The sequence below is a fragment of the Gossypium arboreum genome, chromosome 4, assembly GCF_025698485.1.
Source record: "Gossypium arboreum isolate Shixiya-1 chromosome 4, ASM2569848v2, whole genome shotgun sequence".
NCBI classification, from domain to species: Eukaryota; Viridiplantae; Streptophyta; class Magnoliopsida; order Malvales; family Malvaceae; genus Gossypium; species Gossypium arboreum.
In genome coordinates this window covers 1,060,316-1,086,845 of record NC_069073.1, presented here as the reverse complement: position 1 = coordinate 1,086,845, position 26,530 = coordinate 1,060,316, and the positions used below count along the sequence as shown (strand labels likewise).

At 33.1% G+C, this 26,530-nt stretch overlaps 1 protein-coding gene across 1 annotated transcript; it reads left to right on the top strand.

Annotated features, from left to right (window-relative positions):
• The first annotated feature begins 813 nt into the window (after window positions 1–813).
• LOC108460228 (isoamylase 1, chloroplastic) lies at window positions 814–25,641 on the top strand. The gene is made up of 18 exons (XM_017759644.2): window positions 814–1,427; window positions 1,864–2,046; window positions 2,148–2,240; window positions 7,527–7,679; window positions 10,456–10,547; window positions 12,507–12,648; window positions 12,735–12,842; window positions 13,521–13,606; window positions 17,743–17,814; window positions 17,904–18,030; window positions 20,097–20,183; window positions 20,839–20,931; window positions 21,258–21,416; window positions 22,137–22,220; window positions 23,348–23,428; window positions 23,508–23,590; window positions 23,674–23,791; window positions 25,169–25,641. Exons 1-18 carry the CDS (start codon window positions 1,083–1,085, stop codon window positions 25,430–25,432), a joined length of 2,370 nt encoding a protein of 789 aa, XP_017615133.1. The 5' UTR covers window positions 814–1,082; the 3' UTR covers window positions 25,433–25,641.
• Window positions 25,642–26,530: the final 889 nt, after the last annotated feature.

Here is a 26,530-nt window from a genome sequence, read left to right as displayed (position 1 = left end):
ATATGGTCCCAGTATTTTACTCATTACTTCTAATACTTGCATGGGAGAGTTAGAACAAAATTGATAAATTTTATAAATATTTTAGGATTAGAATTAAAATAACAAAATTTCTAAACATTAAGGGTTAATTTATTGAATATTTTAGATTTAGGATTAAATTAATATAATATGTAAATATTTGAGAGCTAAATTTGTTATTAAATCAATACAAAATCTCATATTAGACTTCAAATAAAATTTTAATTTCAAAAGTTGAATGGCTAAAAAAAATAATTGGGTTACCAAAATAGAATAAAATGCACAATTAGATGAGGTTATATCAAGGGTGTTTAAACGGTTAACTGAATCAAATTAGTATTAATTGAATTAACGGAACTTTTTAATCATTTAACCGTTAACCGAACTAAAATTTGTTTAAAAAATTAACCCAACTAAAATATTTCGATTAATTCGGTCGATTAACCGAATTAATCGAAATTTATATGTTTTATTTTTTGGTTAAAATAAGAATATAACATATAAAAAATTGTTCATTTGACTGAATTAACGAATAGAATTAATCAATTAAAATTCTTATAATTTGTATTATTAATTATTTAACTTCGATTAATTTAGTTAATTACTCGATTTGAATCATATTAACCGATAATTGAATTTTCAAAAAATTATTAATCGTCTAATAGAATTAGATCGATTAACCGATCAATTAGCCAAATTAGATCGATTTAGTCGATTAATTTAATTTTAATCGAAATTTGAACATCCCTAGATCATATCTCAAAAAGAAAAAATAGAGGTTATATTCGCAATTTAATAGAGTACAAGGACGACTGCATATTTAGCCCAAAGATATAGAAAGACGATGACAAAGAGATGAGCACCCCCGTCCATTTAGCGACAAATGGACGGAAAAGCTTAAAAAGCTGCAGTGGTAGTGGGCCACTTAATCTCTTCTTATTAGCTACACAAAGCGAGACAGAGAGTCCAGTAGAAGTTCTGTAGACTCAAATCCACTGATTGAGCAAAGAAAAAACAAAGAACAATAAGTTTCTCATGAACTGATCTCATTTAATACGACTCAAATGGACTTAATCCGTTGCACTTCCTGCTTCCAGCATTCTCCCACCCTCATCGCTCCAACATTCCGCCACCAAACCACTCCAAAACCTAACTTGACTACAATATCCAACAACCATGGAACAGTATCAACGACTAGAATGGTGGTTAAAGCACGCGGAGGAGGAGCGGCTGAGGCCGAAACTGCTTTGGTTGACAAGCCTAAGGTTTTAAAGAGATTTCAGGTGTCTGAGGGCCATCCCGCTCCATTTGGTGCCACTATTCAAGACTGTGGCGTCAATTTTGCGATATATTCGGCCAATGCCACTTCTGCTACTCTCTGCCTCATTGCTCTCTCGGATTTGCAACAGGTTACTCAAATTTTGATGTTACATTGCTTTATATTATGTTCAGTAATCAGTATGTTAAACTTTGAAGCTTGGGCAGCTCCTCTGATCGTTGAACCGTCACCAAGCAATTAAAATGTAACAGTTTTTCCAACGTAATTATTCCATATGATATAAAAAATTATGCATTTTGATTCTCATAAATTTTAAAGCTTTTAAATGTTTAACCGTGGTATTTACTTGTTTATACATATCTACTGTTCTCTTCTACACGCAAAAAGCTAGCAGTAAAGGTAACAACCAAGACGAGCCTTATTCTCCTTTTGCGGTTTTTCCGTTGAAGGGATTTGTTTCATTCTAGAATTGTCTGTTTGAAAATAATTTCGTAGTTTGACATTTTAACAATCTAATCTTTGTTTCTGGTGAGTAATTTGAATAAAATGGTTGGTTTCGTATCCAGAATAGAGCTACGGAGCAGATACCACTTGATCCATTGGCTAATAAGACTGGAGATGTGTGGCATGTGTTTTTGAAAGGAAATTTTAAAGATATGCTATATGGATACATATTTGACGGCGAGTTTTCTCCTGAAATTGGTCATTACTATGATTCTTCCAGGATTTTATTGGATCCGTATGCAAAGGTAAATAAGGGCCTTTTATTTATAGTGACCAAGTTTCCTTTATTTTCAGTTTGCTGTTTTTCTTGTGAAATGAAGGACTGGTTTACTTGTCCCTTTTCTAGGCAGTTATAAGCAGAGGGGAGTTTGGGGCTTTAGGGCCTGAAGATAATTGTTGGCCCCAAATGGCCGGAATGGTGCCTACTTCAGAATATCAGGTACTTAACTCTAATTTAATTGCTGTGACTGCTTTTTGCCCATGTGAGGGAAAATATAGGTTATAATAGTGACGTTCTAGATGGCCTTTGTCTGGATCTTGCAAACAATTTCTCCCTAAAATTTATTTCTCAAGTTGATGGTGGAGGGTAGTGTACCATTCAGGTATTCATTATTATTTCATTATACTCAATTTATGATATAAGTTTGTTTGTAATGAAGCATGACTTACTCTGTTGCAATTTCACAATTAGATTACAATCCTCTCCTGTTTAGATTTACTTCAAAATATTGGTGAAGAACTGAAAACTTTTTGAGGGGAAATTAAATAAGTAAAGAGCAATATTTGATATGTCTTCACCATCCCATAGAGTTTAAATCTCTAAATGGTTGAAAAGATATTGCTTGAGATGGATAATGCCTCATCTCCTATAATAGAAATATTATTCACATATACTACTAGATAGACGCACTTGCCTTGATTGTTGTGACGGTAAAATGTTGAATGATTCGCTTCACTTGTTTTCATTCCAAGCTCTTGAATAACAACATTGAAATGTCTAAACCAAGCCCTAGAAGATTGTTTCAACCCATTAAGAGGTTTTCGTAGTCAACGTACTAACCTAGACTCCCCTTGAGCATCGAAATATGATGGTTGTTTTATATAGACTTCTTCAGTTAAATCACCATAAATAAATGCATTCTTAATATCTAATCGATTAATATTCCAATGATTCATTGTAGTTAGGGAGATTAGTAGCCGAACCGAGGCAATTTTGGCAACTAGAGAGAAAGTCTCTCCATAGTTGAGACTAGGAATTTGTGTATACCTTTATGCAACTTGATGAGTCTTCAATCATTTTATCTTTTCATCAAAATCTACTTTAATGTGCATGCCCAATGATAGTTTTACTCGATGGTAAGGGAATAAGATGCTAAGCGTGACTGGCATGAAGAGCATTCATCTTTTCCACCATAGCTTGTTGCCATCCAAGATCTGTCTTTGTTGCACTAATAGTCTTAGGAATGGACACAACAGATAAAAGCAGGGTTGATGTCATAATATGAAGGTAATAGTAAGTGGTAACTCAAAAAATTGTAAATAGGATGAGAGTTACGAGAAAAACAGATATATTTTCAAAGAGCAATAGGTTTGCTTGCTTGAGGCATGATTGAAGATGGATAATATGGTAGCTGAGGAGTCACATGGAACATGCTCTTGTTTTGTATCTGTAAGATCATTATTAGAAGAATGTATAAAGTATTTTGAAAGAGGTATGATATTAAGAATGATAAAAATGAAAATTGGAAGAGTTTCTTCAACTTTCTTTTGGAAGGAGATGTTTAAAAGAAGGTTACATCTAGAGAAATAAAGTATTTATTTGTGGTAGGTTGATAACATTTATACATGATGATGAGAATATCTTAAGAAGATATATTTAATGGATTTTGGAAGGAGTTTATTTTTGTCTTGGTGTATGATTATGAATAAAATAGGTACAACCAAAGACTCGTGTAAAAAGAGGATAAATTGATTGATTTGAAAAAACAATAGAATTAGGACTTTGATTTTGCAAAATAAAAGACATGAGATTATTAAGATAAAAGCAGTTAAAACAACATTACCCCAAAAACGAAGTGATACTTTATAATGAATAAGCATAGTCTGAGTGGTTTCAATGAGATGATGATTTTTTGTTCAACCATTTGAAGATGACTGAGTCAAGCAAGTAAAAGTACTTGGTTGAGCAACAAAGACTGGTAGGAGATTGTTGTTTTGAAGCTTGGTATTGTAAATACTCATCATAATTTGATCTAGACAATGTGATAGATTTGACCCTTTGTACATGGGCGGTTGGAAGCAGAAGAACTCTATTTTCTTGAATTTGGGCTAAATGAGCAGTGGGCTGACTATCATGAGAAGGCTGTTCATGTGAAGCTCAACAAGGATCACGTGTGTGATTACTTTTGTCACAATAAGTACCATGAGGTTGTGGTCTTTTGCCTTTCTTCTTTGATTATCTCTTTGCTGGCTAGTGTTCTGTATTGTTAGCTTAGAGGATTCTGCCTCTACTTGGGCTTGGCTTGAGAAGATGTGAATTAACCAAATAGTTACAATCATCAAGTGTAGGAACGGTTGGGCTATTAAGAATTTGATCTCAAATTGAGGCTAAATCTTCTCACAATACTATCAAAGCAAGTACCATAAACAGTCTATCCCTCTATTGGTCTTGATCAACCACATTTTCAGAAAGAGGCATGAGAACAATGAATTCATCCTTCAAAGTTTGAACCTGACCTAAATAGCTAGCCATATCTTGTTGGTTTTGTTGTAGATGAACAAGATCCGAGGCAACTTTATAAATCTGTTGAATATAATGTATAAAGTCTTGGCTTAAGTTCAAATTTTGTAATAGATATTGCAGGACTAAAACAAAGTAACTTTTGCTCAAGTGAATGTTACAATAGACTACATAAATGTGCATCAAGTTTGGCCTAAATATGCCTATTCTTTTCATCAATTTTATTAGCTTCTTTTTCTAAATGATTCAACATAGCGGCCCAAGATATGTAATTATTGTTACCTTGAAGTTCGACAGTAATGTTAGTCGGAGAACTAGATATTGGAGAGAAAGAATTGTTTATAAAATTTGAGGCATCCATATTGAAGATAAAAATTCAATGAAAAATAGCAAATGGGGTTGGTATGGCAAGTAGACAGCACCATTGGAGCTGGGTGAGTAGGATGAACCTTCAGGGAGACTTGCGTCGAAGAATGGTGATCGGATGGTGGCTCATGCACCTCATGCGTGGTAGAGAGGTAGAAAACTTTATGGCAGCATGTGGCCCGCATGCAAATTTTGGTGACTAGTTTTTGTTGGAAGAGTTAACTGGCGTTGGGATTTTTAATGGAATGAGTAGTGAAAGTAGTTAGGTTGGTACCATGTAAATTGAGAAGAAATTGAAGGGAAGAAAATGAGAAGGGGCTGCTACTAAGTTGATGGAGCAATGAGAAAAATAGGAGGAAAGAAAAAGGTAAGAAATAGAAGAGTTGTATGTTTTGAAAATTTAGCTTAATTCAATCCCTCAAGCATGAATAGATATTTATACCATTAACCAACTATGCAAAAAAAGGAAAGGCCAAGATTACATCAATTACACAGATTTTATAGCCTATTTACACCTTAATTTCATGCCACCAACCCCTAAAATCACACTACTGTTGATTTCTAAGATTATATTCATCACAACAAAATGAAAGAGAAAATATGATGTAATATTCAGAGTATAATTAACAAAACCTATTTTGGGTATGAAAGAAAAAAATAAAAAACCATTGGCTATTTGGATATTATCTTTTACTTGATGTAGAGAGTAGTTAAGTAAGTTTTTAGGGAATCCTGTCATGTGTATATTCGCTCTAGAATCAATTATCCATGATTCAATATTAATGTTGGTGTTAAAAGCATTACTTGACTTCACAAGTTTAGATGCTACATTGGAGGAAGAGTCAATTTGAGACAGGAGACCCTTAAGATGTTTAATTTCATCTATGGATAACTCTATGGTTTCAGACAAATTGGCTTGAGCTTGAGTTGAATTAACTCGTTTTCCTTCCCGGCCTTTGGTGGGCTGACTATGTAATTTTAGCAAGTCGCTTTAATCTGCTGCGGCTTCCCACAATAATCACACTGCAAATGGTCTTTATCAAAATTCTTGGCTTTTGATTACTCTTGAGAGCCACTAGTGGTGAATCCTACCTTTTCAAATGGTGTTGTGTAGAGCATAACACTTCAATGGCTCTCTTCTTGCTAAACATAGGAATATGTTTTCTCAAGATAAGTAAAAGGTGTCTTATAAGGTGCTTGGACCTTTATTTGATCATACACGTTATTTAATCTAGTTAAAACATCATAAACTCGTTCCTTTTTTCCTAGCTTCTAGAATTTGATTGCATTTCTGGTGCAATTTGCTTTAAAATCTTGATAAGAATCTCATTCTTGCCATAAGCCACTTAGTTCAAAATAATACTAAGAAATTGTCATCTTACCTTGTTTGGTGTTTTGACTTTATAACAGTTTTTTTAATATCTAAGCATCATTCCCAATTTGTGAGTATGTGAGAGCAGTTGCCTTCCACATCTTTATCGCACTATCAAGCAATAGATATGTTCATAATATTTGAGGCACCATTGAGTTGATAAGCCACGCCATAATAAGGGAACTTTTTGAGTCCCACTGGTTAAAGGCAGGGTCATTTGTTGCTGGTTTCTTTGTATCATAGGTAACATATCCCCACAATCCTCTAAGCTTTGATGAATGATAAAACTTGGCGAAAGGTCAAGCCCCCCAAAAGGAAACTTTAACTGTGTACTTACAAAAACCAATAATAGTCAACAAATGACTTTTAGATAGAGTCAATTAGGGTTTATAGTAGTAGTTAGGGGTTGGACATACATCTATAAATGGTTGGCAACCGGAAGTTGAAAACGTCGGTGAGGTTGACGCCTTGTGCCATGTAAAGAATTGCCCAAAAGATGTTGGTGGCATGTGAGATACAAGTGCAAGGTGGATGACTATTGGGCTTCTAAGGTTGGCAGATGATGATGCTCCAATGCTACTGAAGGTGGCAATAAGAAAAGAAAATGAGGCTAAAGTGGTAAGTGCCAAATTTTTGGTTTATAGGGTTTGGGGGATAATTTTTTGTAAAAAAGAGGAATTAAGACCCCAAATATGGATTTTAGGCTTTGATACTATGTCAAAAATAGAGATATTCTGAGATTGATAGAGAAACTGACATTGCTTCTCTTGTATACAACTTTTCTGTTCCTATATAAGGGAATTGCAAGGCTGTACAGTAATGAGTAATCCCAACAAATCAATAATCAGATCATAAATCTAATTTCTAAGATCATGCTAATTAGGTTAGCTGTTATTTAGTTATTCTAATCTGGTCAACTACTGTTAATAAGCGTCAACATTTTATTTTGGCATCCTAATTATCATCAATATGCATAAATATACATGCATTCATATATTTATACATCGTAATGTAAAATCATATTACCTCATTATTTATGAAAAAGATTACAGGAAAATAGAACATTATAAATTTGAAAGAAATATGACAGCAAATTGTTATTGTTCTTTAAGTGATTGTATGGTTTGCAGTTTGTCATGGTTTTTGAATGTTGAACTTGGTTTCATCCTCACCATGGGATACCATTTGGTATTTCTTCTTTAACTTTTTATTCCTTGACTGTGTATTTGGTTATTTGATATTTCTAGTTTGATTGGGAAGGTGATTTACCTTTGAGACATCCAGACAGAGATCTCATAATTTACGAAATGCATGTGCGTGGATATACAAAGCATGAATCTAGTGGGACAAAATTTCCTGGCACGTATCGTGGTGTGGTGGAAAAGCTTGACCACTTAAAGGTAGAGCCTATAACATTGTATATAACAATTTGTGGTGCTTTCTCTGAAATGTTATCTTTTTCACTATTAGATGACTTCAGATAGTGGTAAAGTAGTTGTCTTGCTTTACAAGTGACTTAGGCCTTGTTCGATAAATCGTTGAGAAAAAAAAAAAAAATCCAATAGAATATTTTTTATACAAAAGTGTGAAAAATATTAAGTAAATAAAAGTTATTTATCACTTAATGGAGGATATTTTAAATAAATTAATTTATTTTAATATTATATTATCTTATAAAAATTTACATTTAAAATTTGACTTTTGTTTAGAATAAGGTAAAATGATTAAAAATTAAAGATAAAATGTAGATTATAATTTTTATAATTTAAAACCTATATGCATCAAATAATCTAATTACATTCCATAATTAATTTTGAGTAATATATCTAATAAATATTATAACTTAAATTCCATACTTATCAATACTTAATTTTTCAGCTTACAAACAGCACCTTAATCTATTCTTTGCCTCATGGCTATATGAAAGAACAAAGAGTTGTTTCTAAAAAAGGAAACAAAGTAGATTTTGATCAACCATCATAGATTATTTTGTGAAATTCTACCAGGAAAAATTGTCAACTATTTTTACATTAACACAAAAATTGATATAACTGCTGATACTATAGAAAATAAACAAGTTAGATGCACTAATTGATTGTTGTGTCCAACTATCATTTTTTTTTTGTCTTACTTCCTATTACTTGCATGAATATTCTTAAGGTGCTTGTATTCTGGTGAGACTAATGCATCTACTAAAATTTTAACTAAAACATATTAGAATACAAAAACAAAAAGGAAAAGATAGATTAGCGACACATACCACCTTTAAATTTTTTAAATATTAAAACATCTTAACCTAAAATAAGTTGAGACTTAAATGAGTTGAAATTTTAAATAATAAAATCTAAATTAATTAGGACTAGAAAGGCTTTGTATTCAAAATGACTTGGCATGAAGTAACCTGAACTTGATGTTACTCAAATTGAACAACATAATAGTTGCAACAGGATGAACATAATGACTCAACCAGAACATGACAACTTGATAGGACCCATACTTGAACGAAGTAAAATTGAAATGACTTGGCCTACCTTGATTGTTTGCTGCATTGCTAGAACTAGGGTGGCCTATGTGGTTTGGTTGGATTGTTGCTCCCCTGATAGAGTTTATTGATACCTTTTAGGTCATATTAAGGTGTAGTTATTTTTTTTTTCTTTTCGTTGTCTTCTCTTGTACGTGTTCTTTAAATATGGAGTTGAGCTCTCTTTCTTGGTCCTCCTTTTAACACCATTTAATTTATTCATAAGAAAGTTTTGTGTTTGTGTCGTATAAATGAGTTTAATTGTTTAGTTTTGTCAAAATTGTAGCTTGTTGCCTTTTTAATTATGAAACAAACGTCACTAAATTACTTTAAAGGGAACCTTTGGTAGAATCTTGGCTTAGCTAAATCGTCAACTCTAAATGATTTTCAGACTTAGAGACATTTGAATTTTGTAAAATTGAGAGAGAGAGAAAGTGAGGAAAAGAGAGAAAAAGAAGAAAAGGGGCTGTTTGGGGCTATTCTGTTTCAGCTATGAAAACAGAGAAGAAGAGACAAAAATAGGGAAGAAAACAGAGAGAGGAGGAGAGAATAATATTCTGGTTATGTTACTTATCAAATATACAATCTAATACATCACTATTTATACTAGTTGACACGTACAAGGAAGGAAAGTAAAATATTATATACAGCCTCATTAGATGCTAGTCAATCCCTAAAATCTCTATATTAATAATAATATTATTATTATCAACAGTTAAAGTTCATACTAGAACCATAGATGAGGGTTTTGTCAAGACCATGATGGTCGGTACAATACTTTTACTGGTCGTATCGGTTGGTACATATTGTTTCGGTCCTAAATCCATACTAAGTAGTTTAAGGTTTGTTTTGGTAAAAAATTTGAAGTGTTTCAACTATTTTGGTGTGTTTTTGTCAATATCGGTTTGCACCAACTCGTGTGGGTTGATATGAGATTTTGATATTTTAAATAATCTTTTACTTATTTTTATCTTAACCATATTTGTTTTTATAATTACCTTTAAAATTAAAATACAATATTAGGTTATTGAACCTAATTAATAATTTTAAATTTTATATTTGAATATATATATATTTATGTGGTTGAGACATATTTGTATGTAAATCTAATATATATTTGTTACGAAACTAAAGCTTAAATTATAAAATATATGTGAAAAATGTTAAAAAAATCAATAAACTTGAAATGGTACAATGAAACACATTAGTACTGGTATGCACTAGTACCAAGACAAAAATTGTACCCCTATGGGTAAGCAATATGATTTTGATTTTAAAGCATTGGTCTAGACAATTAATGTTGGGTTTTGATAGTTGACCACCTCTCATGCTTGATGGAGCTTATTTTAATATGGTTAGGACACATTCTATTTATCCAAAGCAATTTTTCTACAAGCATATGCTTTTGTGAAAGAAATTGTTCCTATTTCGGTTTACCAAGAACAATTATATGAATTGTTTGTTCTTAAATGGAGTAACATTTGACTACAAATTGTTTAGTTTCTTTGCCCAACCTGTTTGCTTAGAAACAAACACTGTATACTTAAGAATATTTAAGTTATATCCTTCAAATACATTATTGAGATGATGAAATGAGATAACAGAATAACAATTATTTGCTTTGTTTATTTACTATGTGTTTATATGGTTTGTAGGAACTTGGAGTCAACTGCATAGAATTAATGCCATGTCAAGAATTCAATGAGTTGGAGTACTACAGCTACAATTCTGTTTTGGGTGACTATAAGTATGAAATTTCAACCTTTGATTCCGAGCTATTTTTGGTTATCATGCTAGTTTTAATTAAGTAGCAAAAGATTTGAAAATTGGTTGCATCTAAACAAGCTTCTAGCTAACCCATTAGTCATGATAACTTTTTACTTTAGTCAAAGTTGCACAGATGGTAGAAGACTGTCAAATTTACTAGACTTTGTGATGCTATAATAGGGTTGGGTATTCTATCTGCTTAGTATTTGTTTAGAATAAAATTAGGGATATAGGATTTATCATTGCTGTTGGAATCTGGGCTAGGGTGTATGAGTCACATAGATTGTTCAGTTTAGTTTGGATCTTAAAAGAGGGATAAAATTTGAGGTAAAAGGTGTTGGAATTTAATGGTACCTATAATACTAGGATGAGACAAGCTTGTGACTGGTATTATGTTTTGAACTGTATTTACAAGTTGTGGTTGTAGAGATGGGCAAAGAGACAAAATACCTAGCATAATTTATTTAAAGGAGGCATAATGATAAATTTTGCTTTTAACATTTTCCTTTTTTGTCACTTTGGTCTTAATTCTTTTTTTAATAATTTTGGCTGTTAACCTATAAAATTTATTTAAATTGCTTTTGTTAGATGAAAAAAGTTAATTGGAGTGTTAAAACATTGATGGCGTTGATGTGGAAGTTTGTGTGACAAGCCATGTATACTTTATAAAAATTAATAAAAAATATTAAAAAATTCAACAAACTTTAAAGTTCATAAAATTATTTAGAAAAATTATTCATGTCAGCAGTGAAATACATGTAGACTCACATCAATGTCATTAAAATTTTAACAGTTTAATTAAGTTAGCTATGGAGTATGAAGTTCTTGTCAGAAACAAGATCAAGGTAGAAACTCAACATTTTATAATATTCTACGCTCAGTATTATAATGTGAGCCAATTAGGCGACTTTCTTTTTTTTAATTCCCTCACCTTTTCATGTTTTGATTCTCATTTTCTTCAAAAAGTTCTGGGTTTCATGTAAGAATCTGGATCCAATTTTAGGAATTCAAGGCCACAAAATACTGTGATCTGGCTTATCATTACCAGATTTAATTTCAATGGGGGGTGTGAACGAACCTGTCTACTATGATTTGATCATTGTGGTATCTAAACAACTGTGGATACTTCTCCCTTAATTCACTCTCAAGTTCCATGTGTCCTCTTGAGTGGAGTGAGTTGCCATAACACTTTCATGAGGGCAATCACTTCATATGCTACATTTTTTTCCTTTTATCTAGAATATTGATATAACTTCTCTTTGTAACTCATCTTTGATTTCTGTAGATTCATAATAACTAACATGTCAAATCTTCTTTTTCCTCAACACACGAATGAAATGCATTATTAACTGATGAAAATATGAGGGTAGGCTATGCAACTTCACCAATACTGTGGAATTTCAAATGAACCAAGAAACCTAGGACTCTGCTTTCCTCTTTAATCTTGTGCCATGGCAGATCATCTGCATGTTGTAGATTTCTTCTCTAATTTATACATAAATCTTCTTTCATGTGTCTAAATATAGGAGTGACATGCCAAATTAATTGCTCTTTACAAATAAATCTTTCTTTGTGGTCTATTCTAAAAAATAAGACATTTTAGGGAAAAAAATCAACAGCGTTAGTCTTCTAAACAAGTCTGAGTAGTCCATAAAATTCAGAAGGGTTAAGTTTGCTAGAAAAACAAACAAATTCCCTGTGTGTAATTCTAAAATCTAAAATCCTAAGATTGGGTTATGTTATTTAATAGCTAAGAGACAATTCATAGGATGCTGGATCTTTTTCAGTTTGCCAATTTCTTTTGCATCCATCGAATAGTTTTGCATCTTTATTGATGAAGTTAAGTTTGAAAAGTTGTACTTTGGCAACATTTGTCTAACTTAAAATTTCATATTTGCAACTTCCTGTCATACTTACACATCAGTACCTTCTTGTCAAGGTTGAACTTTTGGGGATATTCAACAATCAATTATTTTTCCCCCATGATAAGGTATTCATCTTCTGGTATTCGTAGCTGTGGTCGTGATGCAATTAATGAATTCAAATATCTTGTTAAAGAAGCACATAAACGCGGAATTGAGGTCAGAGCATAGCAGATTCCAATCTCAATAAGCAAATTCACTTGAGAAAATTTTAGTTTTTTTACTAGTTGAGTTTTTTTGTATAGGTTATAATGGATGTTGTTTTCAATCACACAGCTGAAGGCAATGAGAAAGGTCTCAGTTTGTCATTTAGAGGTGTTGATAACTGTGTCTATTACATGCTGGCACCTAAGGTATAACTGTTCTGAAACTTTATATGACACAAACAAATCTATTGAACTATTGCAGTTGTATCCTCTGCCTCAAGAGGTTAATGAAATCTTTATAATAGTATTATTGGCATGCTGCTTCTTTATTTAGACACACGATATTACCATCTACATACTGTGATATATTTTAATTTGTTCATGGTGAGTTGTTTTTTTTATTGACTAAGTATTTATCTTTAACTTACATGATGTCTATATTGTGATATTTTAATCGTGATGATTAATATTTCTATCTTCTTCAACCATATTTAAGTTATGGTTGGGAACTCACTTTCCATATTGATCATGCATGTAAGATTTAGCACTGAATTTTCTAGTTTCCATTGGTGTCATAAGAATCTTAATCACAATTGAAATAAGAACAGGCTTCATTGATGGAATGGTTATAGATATAGGTTGGCTGCAAAAGGGGCTTGGAAGACATATATGAACTAACTTAACTAGTTGAGTAGGGTTTATAGCAAAGAAAAAAGAAAAAAAGGAAAGCGGTATTGAACAAAACCCAAAACTACAGCAGTAGGAGTTGCAAACTAGATATCTAGTGCCAGTTGATCCCGCACACTACTATCTTTCTTTCCTTATTATAATATCATTTTAGGTCAATGATCACTATGACTTCAATATCATTTGTATTGTTTCCAGGGAGAGTACTACAATTATTCAGGTTGTGGAAACACATTCAACTGTAACCATCCTGTGGTGCGTCAATTTATATTAGACTGCCTAAGGTAGATGACATGTTCCTATTTTATTGCTTGCTACTTACTCATGTTGGTCTTACCTTTTTGGGCATATATGTTTTGGTTTTTTGTTCCTGGAAAATTTATTATATGATAGTAATTACTTTCAAGTGGAAAAGAGAAATAGAAACAAAGATGAGTGATATGATAAACAAAAAGCCATACACTCTTTTGCATAAGTCATCAATAACACTCCCTCAACAAGTCTGGTTTGTTTATTTTATATACATCTAGCTTGTTACAAACATAAATCAATCTTGGCCTTCTAAAGGACTCGTAAGCATGAGCATTGACTGCCAGATTTATTTGTGTTTGTGCACTTCCCTTGTGTTCAAATCTATGTCTAAACTAAATCAAAATCAATTTTATTTGTGGTTCATTCAAGAATTTTTGATTAGATGCAGTGTATATTGGTGCTCAGTTGTCACAATGGAAATCTAGAGGTTGCATTGTCCAAATCCTTGCTCTTCTATCAGTTCTTTTAACCAAACTAATTCACGCATAGTTAGAGCCTTGGCACTCAGATTCAAAATGTAGCACCCTAAACCCGGCTCGACGTTATGGCCGGATCCGACATGCCACATCGAAGCGTTCAAAACATTTTATATTGTTGATCCAGAAAAACCTACTTAGTGTTTTAAAAGATAATTTAATTATAGGTTAAAGTGAATGGAAGCTGTGCACCAGGTAGGAAACCGAAAAAGAGGAGGTGAGTCTATCGGACTACTTAAGTACCAAGCTCCCTTCGGATCCAATCCTAGACATGCACACCGCCATTGCCACACTTTAACGTCATGTATATTTCTAGGAAACCGATTTGATTAAGTCATTTTTAGGAAAAGTGATTAATTTTGGAAAATACTTTCATTGCGGAAGCTTTACTTGTTGTTGTGTTATTTTGAAATCAATTTGTTTTTTTTTTGAAAACGCGCTCTAAAGCTATCCAATTTCAATAGTTAAAATAAGTAATACCTATCTTAGTAATACATATTAAAACCATCAAAAATAATTAAGTGGCCTTATTACATTTAAAAACCCAAAACTTCAAACGTAAATAAAAGGATATCCAGTTCACCAGAAGAAAATCAAACTTTCAGAACGGGTGGCCACTCCGAATTCCCTTACAGTTCCAAGTTCACTATGGTTGTGGATTTCCTGCGTGGATGAAAATAAAAGGGGTGTGTTTGGGGAAACTCAGTGTGTAAAGAAAACCCATTCAAAGCTCAAGTCAGCTCAAGCCTATTTGTCTAAGCCCATTCAGGTAACAGTTGTACTGGACCAGAGCCCTTTTCAGATTATAATAAACTGGGTCTTAGCCCCTTATTCAGATAATGAGATGGCCCATAGGCCCATTTCAAAATACATGCAACATCAAGAATATATGCAAGCCCATTTGGGAGACTACTCAACCCACCAACCACTACATTCCATCCGTACCACCATACACTCCATGTGGGAATAGCTCAACCCACTCATTAACACTCCACGATTCTGACCTTAATGCTCGATTAACATGAGAATTGAGGCAAAGCCTCCAAAGACGTGGACAAGCCACTTTCAGTACTTTCTCCGTCAATATCCCAGTCCCATGCATCAGATAATAACATGGCATGCAGTAAATAACAACTGTCAAACATTCATTTAGGTCAATTTAACCTTAGGGGCATTTCGGTAATTTATCTCCTAGGAGTAAAACTGTAAATTTTCCACTTTTAAAGATATTTCAGTAATTTATCTATTTTAGGGTTTTTCATGCATATTCCTACCTTTCACGTACTAACAAAATTACTACCGAGGGTTCTTACCGAATTGGGCCCGTTGGCCCATTATTCCAATTTTGGCCCATTAAGCCCAAAAATATCGAGGGCCAGAAATCATGCACTTTGCAGTCCAAACATTGCAACTTACCAAAAACATTAATCGATTTACCTCACGAGCATTCGCACACTCGCAAATTTACAAAATACCGGTTTTCGACATTTCGGCTTTTCGACTTTTACCGATCTAAACTAAGAAAGAGGGTGTTAGTTACACACCTGTTTGCGACGATATGCTTACGAGATCCACACAAGAACCGCCTACAATTGGATTACTAACACGTTAATCTAACTATTCAAATACAAACTACGTATTAACCCCTTACAATATTCGGCCAACCACACCTACAGATCATAGTAAGCTTATAAGAAATTAATAAGCAACTCATTAACAAATTTTTGTCAATGTTTACCACATAATCATAATTTCATTGCAAGTTGTCTTCCGAGCAACAGTCACTAAATCATTTATAACTGAGCTACTGAAACTCCAAATCAAGTGCCGTTAATTTTCCTAAAATAGACTCATATATCTTCTATCCATAAAATTTTCAGAATTTTGGTATGGCCAATCAATACCAGATTTTTCTTAAAGTTTCCCATATTTCACTGTTTGACTAATCGACCACTCTTCATTACAAATCAAATTTCTCATTGTACGTAATTCAAAATATGTTCTCGTTTATTTCATTTGAAACTAGACTCATTAAGCTTTAATTACATAATTTATTCACTTCTAATTCATCTCTCACAATTTATGGTGATTTTTCAAAGTCACGTTCTTGTCTTGTCCCAAGCATTTATTACCAAATCACTTTTTCACACCTAACTTGCATACTTGTTATTTAAACATGTATATCACCAATCAATCATCACATATCTATGATTTTACTTAAGTATAATTTCCATTTCATCATTTTAAAGCACAACATGTTAGCCGATTTTTCCCCTTAGCATCTAAGGCACATGCATGCTCATTTGTTTGGCTCAACTTTACCTATCTTCCATTTTTCATCAAAAGAACATGAAACAACAACCAAAAACCAAAATATGCTTCATGAGTTAGGATAGAATTAAGAAGAACTAATGAACATCAAGATAGAAGCAAAGTACCAAGAACTTACCTTCAATTTTTCCCCCTCCTAGTGACTGAATATTCAAGGGTTTCTTCCCCTATTTGCTCTCTCTCAAATTCGGCTATGAAGAACAAAGAATGAACAAAATCCTTCCTTTACTTTCTTTTGTTATTCTTATCACTCAACATTTTATGACACATAAATGATATACTAATATTTGTGCCATACTCATGCCATAATTCGAATAAAAATATGCCCATAATGCTTACTATGCCCATCATCCATTAACTATTAAAATGCTAAAATGCATACATTATCAACTATCCATCACCTTGGCCGGCCACTACATTAAAAGTGAAAAATTTGACATGCAAATCCTCCTATTTTGCACTACTATTTATTTGGCCACTACAAATTAGTCTATAGCATTTTCAAACATTTTCACATAGGTCATATTTCATAATTTCACTCCCTTTTTCTTATGGAACAAAAATTAACTAAAATTACCGGGTCCTATCTTAAACTTGGGCCTTCTAGAGGCCCACTAACATAATTAAACCTATGCCAACATTTACAGAATTCGAAAAAATTGGGGCGTTACACAAAATCTCCCACAATTGTTGTGTTCCTTATTTTCCATATCCCTCCTCATCAAGGATGCCAAATAAATTGAAAGTTAAGACTAGTCATCAATTGAATGAGTTATTTGTTGCTAGTTTACTTAGTTTCTTCCCTTTTTCTGTCATCTTTAGAAGGATTAAATTTTTGTAGTCTAATTTTTCTCCTAGTTTCTCCATCGTTAATGAGAGAATTGGTTCTCTTGCTCCATTTTCTTTCCAACGTTCTAAATTCTTCCTATACCCTTTTCCTACCAAACAAATTGTTTAATAGCAGCATTTTGCTAAAGAAAGTTATACACAGATAAGAGTGAGCTTAATTCTAGGATAAAAATAAGGTCATATTCCTTTATTGCCAGGTATGTCTGTAAAATTTCATTGCTTTTGTTTGTTTGAAGTTGCTTTTAGATGATTTTTACACATTAGCCTAGCATATTCCCTACTATCTACTTAGGCTCTTATTCTTCAAATTGTGATTGTTGTTCCTTTGAACTCTTCTCTCTTATGCAAGCTAAGGCTCATATTTAAGTACCATCCCTTTTATTGCCAATTTATTTGTAACAACCCCAATCGTCTTGGAGAGCTATGTGTTACTTCTTCACTTCATGCAACAGATATTGGGTAACAGAAATGCATGTCGATGGGTTTCGCTTTGATCTTGCTTCCATTATGACCAGGAGTAGCAGGTTAATCTAAACAAACAACTAATACACATTTACTTCTATTTGTGTTGGCTTTCTTCTCTTATGTGGTTTTCTTTGTCTTATGTTAATAGTCTTTGGGATTCAGTAAATGTATATGGAGATCCTTTAGAAGGTGACTTGATAACAACTGGCACCCCTCTCAGCAATCCTCCATTGATTGACATGATGAGTAATGATCCTGTACTTCATGGAGTGAAGGTATAAATCTTAGATTTGTTTCCTTAATCCTTTTGTTAACTTGTCTTTTCAATATGAGAATAATTATCTATTCTTCATGAAGATAGTTTTGAATCTCTTAGGATATCTTGGTACCATGGCTAGGGTCACCAGGGAAAGAATTTGCCATAGTATTAGGTTAAAATACATGGTTATTGAGACTAGTAATAATTAGTTGTTTCATAGGAATCAATTTTTATTCTTTCTTTTTTCGTTTGTCTTATTAATAGATTAACTATTAGAAATATAGTTAGTTTGGAAAGAATACAATTATTGTAAATAATCTTCAATGTTTAAATTAGTTGCACACTGTTTATGCATGGATAGAAAATCTCTTCATAAAATTAAATGCTTCAGTAAGCTCATGCATTTTAAGTTTTCTGTGATTTTTTTTTTACTTCTGAAATGATTCAAATACAATGTAGGATCTAATTAACTAAATTTATTCAAATTGCAATGAATGAGAAATTAGTTCTTTGACTCATGTAAAACATCCAATTACTTCATATTTGAATCAGTGCACAAGTTCAGTGTAGAATAAATAGAACATCTTGAAACTTAAATTGTATTATCATGGTATTTGCATTATAATATAAGTACACTTTAGTTGATTTTCTTGTAAATGCTCTATGCTTCATATATAGTGATGCAGTTTAGTCTTTTCAGCCAACGCCTACAAGGAATATAATATATGTGGAGAAAATCATTTTCATAAGTAAAAAATCAAATTGGATATATATTTGTGGGAAAAAAAATCAGATTGGAACTAAATAAACTAGGACAATAACAGATGAACTCTAATGTAATATAGCAAAGCTATAAAAACTAGAAAAGAGTAAGATTTGGGGATTGAGAAGGTTAAAAATACATTGCTATGTTATTCGTACTGGGGTGTGTTTGGATATGGGTGTGTTTAATTCTTTTCTTAGTTCTTCCATGTATTTGGAGGACCTTTTCAAGGTCATATCCCGTGACAGGCAATGTGTTGGACAGTGATACTTTAAGAAAGAGAATGAAGAATCACAGTAACATAGATACTTAGGGCTGCTGTTGAGGGTTGCTGTAGGTTCCCAACAAGCACATTTTGTATGACCATGTCCAATTTCATAGTAATAACAGATTGGTTTATTTTGATTATTTTGTCCATTATCCCTACTCCATCCAAATCCACACCCACCCTTGGAAACCACCTCAAGAATTATTATTATGTTGACCTTCTCTACCTCAACAATTTCCTCTACCAGCATCATTCCTAGTACCTTGGCTCATAAGGGCATTGGTAGCATTAGGAGAAGACAGATTGCTCAATACACAATGAGATTGTTGAGTTTTCACATTAGCTTTAAAAAGAAGGACATTTAGCTGCTCATACACATTTAATTTCCATAAAATACTCGATAAGAAATCTTTCCTGAGATTATTTTTGCTTCCCCAAACTATAAAACCCGTTACATATGAGTGATCTCCTTTCTAGTATACGAACCAATCAAATAATCTGAAAAATTACAGACAAAGATGATGATGATGATGTCATAATAATAACAATAATAATACAATTACCTTGGATACAATAGAATCCTTAATCTGAAAAATTATTCTTGTATCCTCTCTCATCCAGTCTTTTTTGCTCAGTATTGCTTTTGAAAAAGAAAGTGACTCAACACAGTCACAACACAAACAGAAAAGATTTAGGAAGAAAGGGACTGATAGGCTAGCTTTGATTCCATGTTAAGTCATTTAAATCACTTCCAATAGACAGGGGTCCAACATAATATAAGGTCACAAGAAACCTAAGACTTAATATGTGTGGGATGATACCTATTAACAGTAGCTAAACCTATGAAATAATTTTAGTAGAATGCTTTGGCAAAATGGTCAAACTGCCATTTATATTCATTTCTTTACTTTTTATCTTACATTTTTTAGGCACTTATTTCCTTTCTCCCCTGTTTCCCCTTTTTTAAAAAAAAAAATAAAAATCATTTTCTATGTGTTCTTGACATTACTTGAAGAGAAACTAACAAAAGTTGGTCTTACTTCCGTTTTAGCTTATAGCTGAAGCATGGGATGCAGGTGGCCTTTACCAAGTTGGCAGATTTCCTCACTGGGGGGTTTGGTCAGAATGGAATGGGAAGGTAACTGGAGATTTAATAACACTGATGAATTTAAAAATTTATAGCATTGTATTATTCCCTTTTCCTTATTTGTCTATATTAAGGAAAGCTCTCAGTGCTAGCATTTGAGGCTGATGCCTTGCCTCTTGGCATTGAAAGATGCATTTTGTATTCCCGTGCATGAACTTAGATGCTTATTATTAGCTTCCTCTCAGCTCTCAAAGTTTGAAAAGGTTAATAAAGTTTGAGATCTTATGGTTCTTGTTTCTACTTTAGGCATAATTGCTAGATTTGTAATGTGCTGAGAATTGGTCAAATACAATTTTTGGTTTTCCTAGTAGTTCTTTAGCTGATAAATGAACTCCTACTGACTACTAATTTTTACTTCCACACACGGCTAATCTTTATAAACAATATTTTTCAATTCTTAATTTTCAGATATTGACTTCACTAGTTGCTCGGGATTCAAATATACTGAAATGAAAATCTTAGTTACTAAAAAATCTGGGTTAATGCTAGTTTTATTTTTCCATGTCCAAGCTTCTTTTTTCCTATCTTCCCGATGCACTGCACTTCCTAGTTGAGCTAGGCAAATCCAGCTGACCTTTTTAGATTCATCTATATTTTATTTTATGAAGTGGTTCTGTATTTATATGCATATTCCTTTCTGTTTCAGTATCGAGACATTGTACGACAGTTTATCAAGGGTACAGATGGGCTTTCTGGGGCTTTTGCTGAATGCCTTTGTGGAAGCCCAAACTTATATCAGGTTTGTCTTCTATGATCTGCCTCTAGAACACACTTGGCGCCAAACAGGTGATAGTTATGTTCTCATTATCTTTCTCATAAAAGATTTCCTATGTTTTTTTTTTTAAAAAAAAAAAAAAAAAGAAAAGAAAGGAAAGAATCATTTTGGTATGCAAATATGGAATTTTGATTTAAAATTTCCCGTCATAGAATCCTTGATAGTTATTAGCCATTTCTGGGACATATCTTATCCTACATTGTCTCAAATGTAATATTTTTGAACTCCAAAGAAATCATCTATTTTTTTTAGATTCATTCCTTTGAATCCTTGCTGTGTCTGTGAATCAGGAAGGAGGAGGGAAACCATGGAACAGTGTCAACTTTATATGTGCACATGATGGTTTTACTTTGGCTGATCTAGTTACCTATAACAACAAACACAACTTAGCAAATGGGGAAGACAACAATGATGGAGAAAGTCATAACTATAGCTGGAACTGTGGACAGGTATATGAAATTGGCACGGAGGATAGAATTTGTCCAGCTTGATGGCTTGAATTGGAAACACTACCATTGTCAGTATCCATTAGATACATGTTATGATTTACAAACCACTCCCCCGGCCCCCAGGGCTGCAGAAATGGAACAAAAAAAAAGAAATATAATGCAAATGTCTGTTTCAGTACCTTTTCATTTCAAGTTTTAGCTGTCCAAATTCAGAATTTAAAGAAGTGCCCATTTGCTTTACCAAAAATGGCCAAAGAGAAACAATTGCTTTTGATGATTTAATTTGCTTGAATAAGAAATATAGCGACTGAAAGCATGCTATTTCCATATAATTAACTCTTCTTATGCATTTGATTACTTGAGGGCCCATTGACAATTAGATAGGTTGAGGAAAAGCTAAAGAAAAAAAATGTGACTAGTGAAATTAACATTATTGTACCTTCATCATAGTTAGTTAATTTGAAGTTCATCAAAATTGTGATTCTGCCATTGTAAATACATGATTTGAATCTGTAACATTGTACTTTTTATCAACTAAGCTGTTGCATCAAGCATCAAATCCATTCCTTTGGTCATTTGAAGAAGTCACCTTTACACATGCAACCTCATGTCAAAAATTTTTCTGTAAATGCCATGCTTTGTATCCTGCTAACCAAATATTCTCTTTGGACTTTTCACTTTAATTGGCTCTATTAACTTGTATACACAATGGTCATTTAGGAGGGGGAGTTTGCAAGTATTTCGGTAAAGAAACTGAGGAAACGCCAAATGCGGAATTTCTTCCTCTGCCTTATGGTTTCCCAAGTAAGGTTAAATCATTGTTATGCACATTGGATTATTTTGTCGCATGGGACTACAGTTACCTGTATTTATGTCAGAAGTAGACACTACAATTAAAGGAAATTAAACTGTAAGTTTCTCTCAGTTGGATATTTGTGGAATTCATTTAACATAGATTACTAAATGCTACATGTATTTTTTTTTTTTTTTTTTGGTATGCATTCAAATACAATTTTTGCTTGCTTTATGAAGCAAAAATGTAGTAAAGTCACAACTAAAAGGCCTTAGTAGATGATGTTGGGTTGGAAAGAACCCACGCTCAACTTGCTCTTGGTCAAACTTGTTCATGAGCAGCTCCATTAAATTTTGTTTATGGACTTATTTGTGAACTTCATTGACTTGGTTATGAGCTCAATTGAAGGGGAGAGTAACATAAATACTATTAGATGATTTTTAAAGGATAGAACATGTATCATTCTTTACTAGTGATCCGAATTTAGAGTTAAGACTAAATGGCAATGAGGGAGAGAGGCTTAGCAAATTCTAAACTTATCCGATGTAGGATAGCACCCTTCCAACACCCCTACCCTTTAAGGGCCCTTGCTAACAATTGAAACTAATATGTGAAACATGTGAAAACAACAGAAGAAACAAACAACTAATGGGAAAAACAATATGGGTTCTAATATCATGCTAAGAATCTGATTGAACCCAATTGGAAACAAGTGGGAGCTTTTAACTAATTTTCATCCAGTCAATGGTTCAAATAGGTTAAAATAGTTGACTGTTCATTTGATTGCAATAAAACAATAGGGGCTTGATGATTATTTAATTTTACTTCTAGGTCCTTTTTTATATTTAAACCATTTTATCTGAAGTTGTGGGAGACAAAAGGCTGCAATTGGCCATTTATTCACCGCCCACTTAAAGCTAATATCACCTTTGAGGAAATTTTTGTTGGTATGAATAATACGACCCAAAATAAATTATAATAAAATACTTTTAGTGTCCTAGTTTGTCTGAGTAATTCTGTAAAGATCGGGTTAAACTTTGAAGCCATTTTCTGTGTTACTTTTCACTAAAGTATTTATTCATGTAGCTTGTGGTTGGGGTTTCATCATCTTTACTAACTATGATCTTTATTTAACCAGGGTGTCCCAATGATTCACATGGGTGATGAATATGGTCACACAAAAGGGGGGAACAACAACACATACTGCCATGATAATTATGTGATCCTCTAAACCCTCATTAGGTCCAAATTTATCTTGCCCTTTATTGTTGATTTTGTTAATTAGTGCTGTGATGCAGATCAACTACTTTCGGTGGGATAAAAAGGAAGAGTCTTCATCTGATCTCTTCAGGTTCTTCCGTCTTATGACCAAGTTCCGCCGGTGAGCACCTTTTTTGAGTGAGCATGCCCTCATAATTCCCTGTTCTGCATTTTGATTATTTGATTTGTGTTGAAATCTTGCAGTGAATGTGAGTCACTTGGCTTAAATGACTTCCCAACGGCAGAGAGGTTGCAGTGGCATGGTCATACTCCTGGAAAGCCAGACTGGTCTGACACAAGTCGTTTTGTTGCATTCACATTGGTACTTTCTCATCAAACCTTCATGTCACATTTGTGATTTTGTACTTTTATACACTGGTATTTGTATCTGAGGATAAGGAATATATGATCTAGTGTAAGATATAACAATTAACAAGCTCTAGAAACAAAGTGGTCTCATCTCTAGTTGACTATCTGAACTGGAATTAGGTTGTTCCATTTTAGAGCCCTGCTTGCTATAGAGCCTATCAACTTGCATGATGCAGTTTTAATGAAATATGTGGAAGTATAACCAACTAGGATTGCAATTTGGTAATTTCATTTTTCTAGTGTATATGCTACAAGAACATGTTTAACATACGTGCGGTAACCATAATTGCATATACAAGAATCAATGTAGATGCACAGAACATGCTGGACAATGGTTTGGGCACATGCTTAAATTAGCAGGTTCATAGATAAGTCGGGGGAGGGGTGTTACTAGTCATGTTTTGTGATACTCTATGCCGTATTATTATTCTAGTGAGCGATGTTTACAGAAATCAACTCGGTATAAAAGAACAAAAGTAACTGCTTTAGTAATTAAACTGTCCACTGATGTTGAATCTATTTCTACTGGTATCAAGTGGAGTTGAATATATACACATAAATATCAATTCCTAAATGATCAATCCGCAAGTCTTGATAACGACAGTTTCAATATCTCAATCCTCAAGTTTAGTAATCCAAATTTCTTGGGATTGAAAAAAGAATTCATACATGTATGTAGACCTATCAATTTTGATTTGAATTTGAAAACCCAATTGGATCAACCTAAACCCAAACTCGACCCGACCTGATTTGATTGCAAAAAGGCAACAATTAACCCAAATTGATCCATGAAACAACCAACTTTTAACTAATCCCTAAAGAAGCCGCTAACCTTTACTCCATACCTAAACAAACCCATAACATAAATCGACCTTTCACTTGAACCTAGGGCATATACTGAGACAAATAAAAGGATAAGAGCTTTTTTAAGTACAAAAGATGTAGGGGGCTTTTCTAAAGAACGTGGTAAAGGTCATGGGATTTTTTTCATATATATTTAGCCATCAAACACCTAGCAAAAAATTGACTTGCTTTTTCTTTTGACCAGAGGAGTGACTTGCTTGATAATTCAAAAGTTTAGGGCAACCCTATGTAATAGCAAGAGTTTCACTATCTACACAGTTTTGAGGGAAGTCAAATGTTGTTAATAGAATAGTGTATTGCCGAAAAATCTTTGGTGAGATCAACTAACGCGGTTCTGTTCTTGCTTATATTGCTGTTTATTCGATAGGTTATTGAGAAATCTTTATTTACCTGTATCCACAACCCCTTCTGTTCTTCTAATTTCCGTTGCAGTACTTTGACTGGATTATCATTTGTTTCTACCCAGATTGATTCTGTGAAGGGAGAAATCTATGTTGCTTTCAACACCAGTCATTTACCGGTTACAATTACATTGCCCGAGCGCCCAGGATATAGATGGGAGCCATTGGTGGATACTAGTAAGCCTGCACCATTTGATTTTCTATCCAACGAAGTCCCAGAAAGAGAATTGGCCATCAAACAATATGCTCATTTCCTTGATGCCAATCTATACCCTATGCTCAGTTATTCTTCAATTGTTCTTCTACTTTCACCAGATGAAAATGCTTAGTTTAAAAATCCTATCAACCTTTTTTATAGGCAAAGCTTATACGACTGAAAATGACATGCATATTGTATAAAATCTATGCATCAAACCATTGACATGAAGTAAAATTAGTCTCAGATCCATACAGTATATTTCTGAAGTTTGTAGTAAATAATAGCTCTTGTTGATTGAAGAAGATATTTTATATAGGTTACGATTTGTGCAGAAGAAAACTATGTTTCATTTTACTATATATTCCTTAGGTGAGGTATAGTAATAATGATATTTACATAAAATTCTCGAGATAGAAATTTAGTACTATTTGCTTGACATTTTGGTTTTGTTATATATCCAACATACCAACTTTCAACTTACTACTTCGAGATGCATAAGTTTTTGATACATTAAACTATATAAGTTATGCATACATAGTCATTCACTTATTCAAGATTTAGATAAGTCGCACTATGAACTAATCCATAAATGGATTTAGGATTATTTCAACTTAGTTTTGAGCTTATGTAGTTTAGGCGTTGTTTAGGAATGCTTTTCAAAAGTGATTTGGGAAAAAAACATTTTTGGGGAGAAGATAAAATTTTCAGCTTCTGAAAAAAGTGCTTTTGGGCCAATTTTTGGCTTGAGAGAAATATTTTTTTCTCAAAAAGCAGCTTGTTTAGGAATGTTTTTATCGGTCAATTTTTGGCTTGAGAGAGTACTCTTTCTCTCAAAAAGCATCTTGTTTAGGAATGCTTTTGTCCCAAAAGTGCTTATCAGAAGCAATACTAAACAGACCCTTAGTCTAATGAGGGTTGCACACATGTGAATGGACTTGTGCCAATGAAGTACCTCAAAATTTTTGCACAACATTGATTTTTAGTTGGTAGTTTTTGACTTGTAATTTTTCTTTCTTATAATACGTAACAAAATTGTGTACTTAAGACTAAGCAATAGATAATTGCATGCAGAGAGTAAGCAATAGATAATTGTATGCAGACTCTTTACGAGGTAAGAGGATAATGACATGTGAACCTAAATACTATGAAGAATATGATATGAGTCGCATTAGTTTTGACGACTTGAATTGAAGATAAAGGATTACATTGACTATCCAAAACACCTATT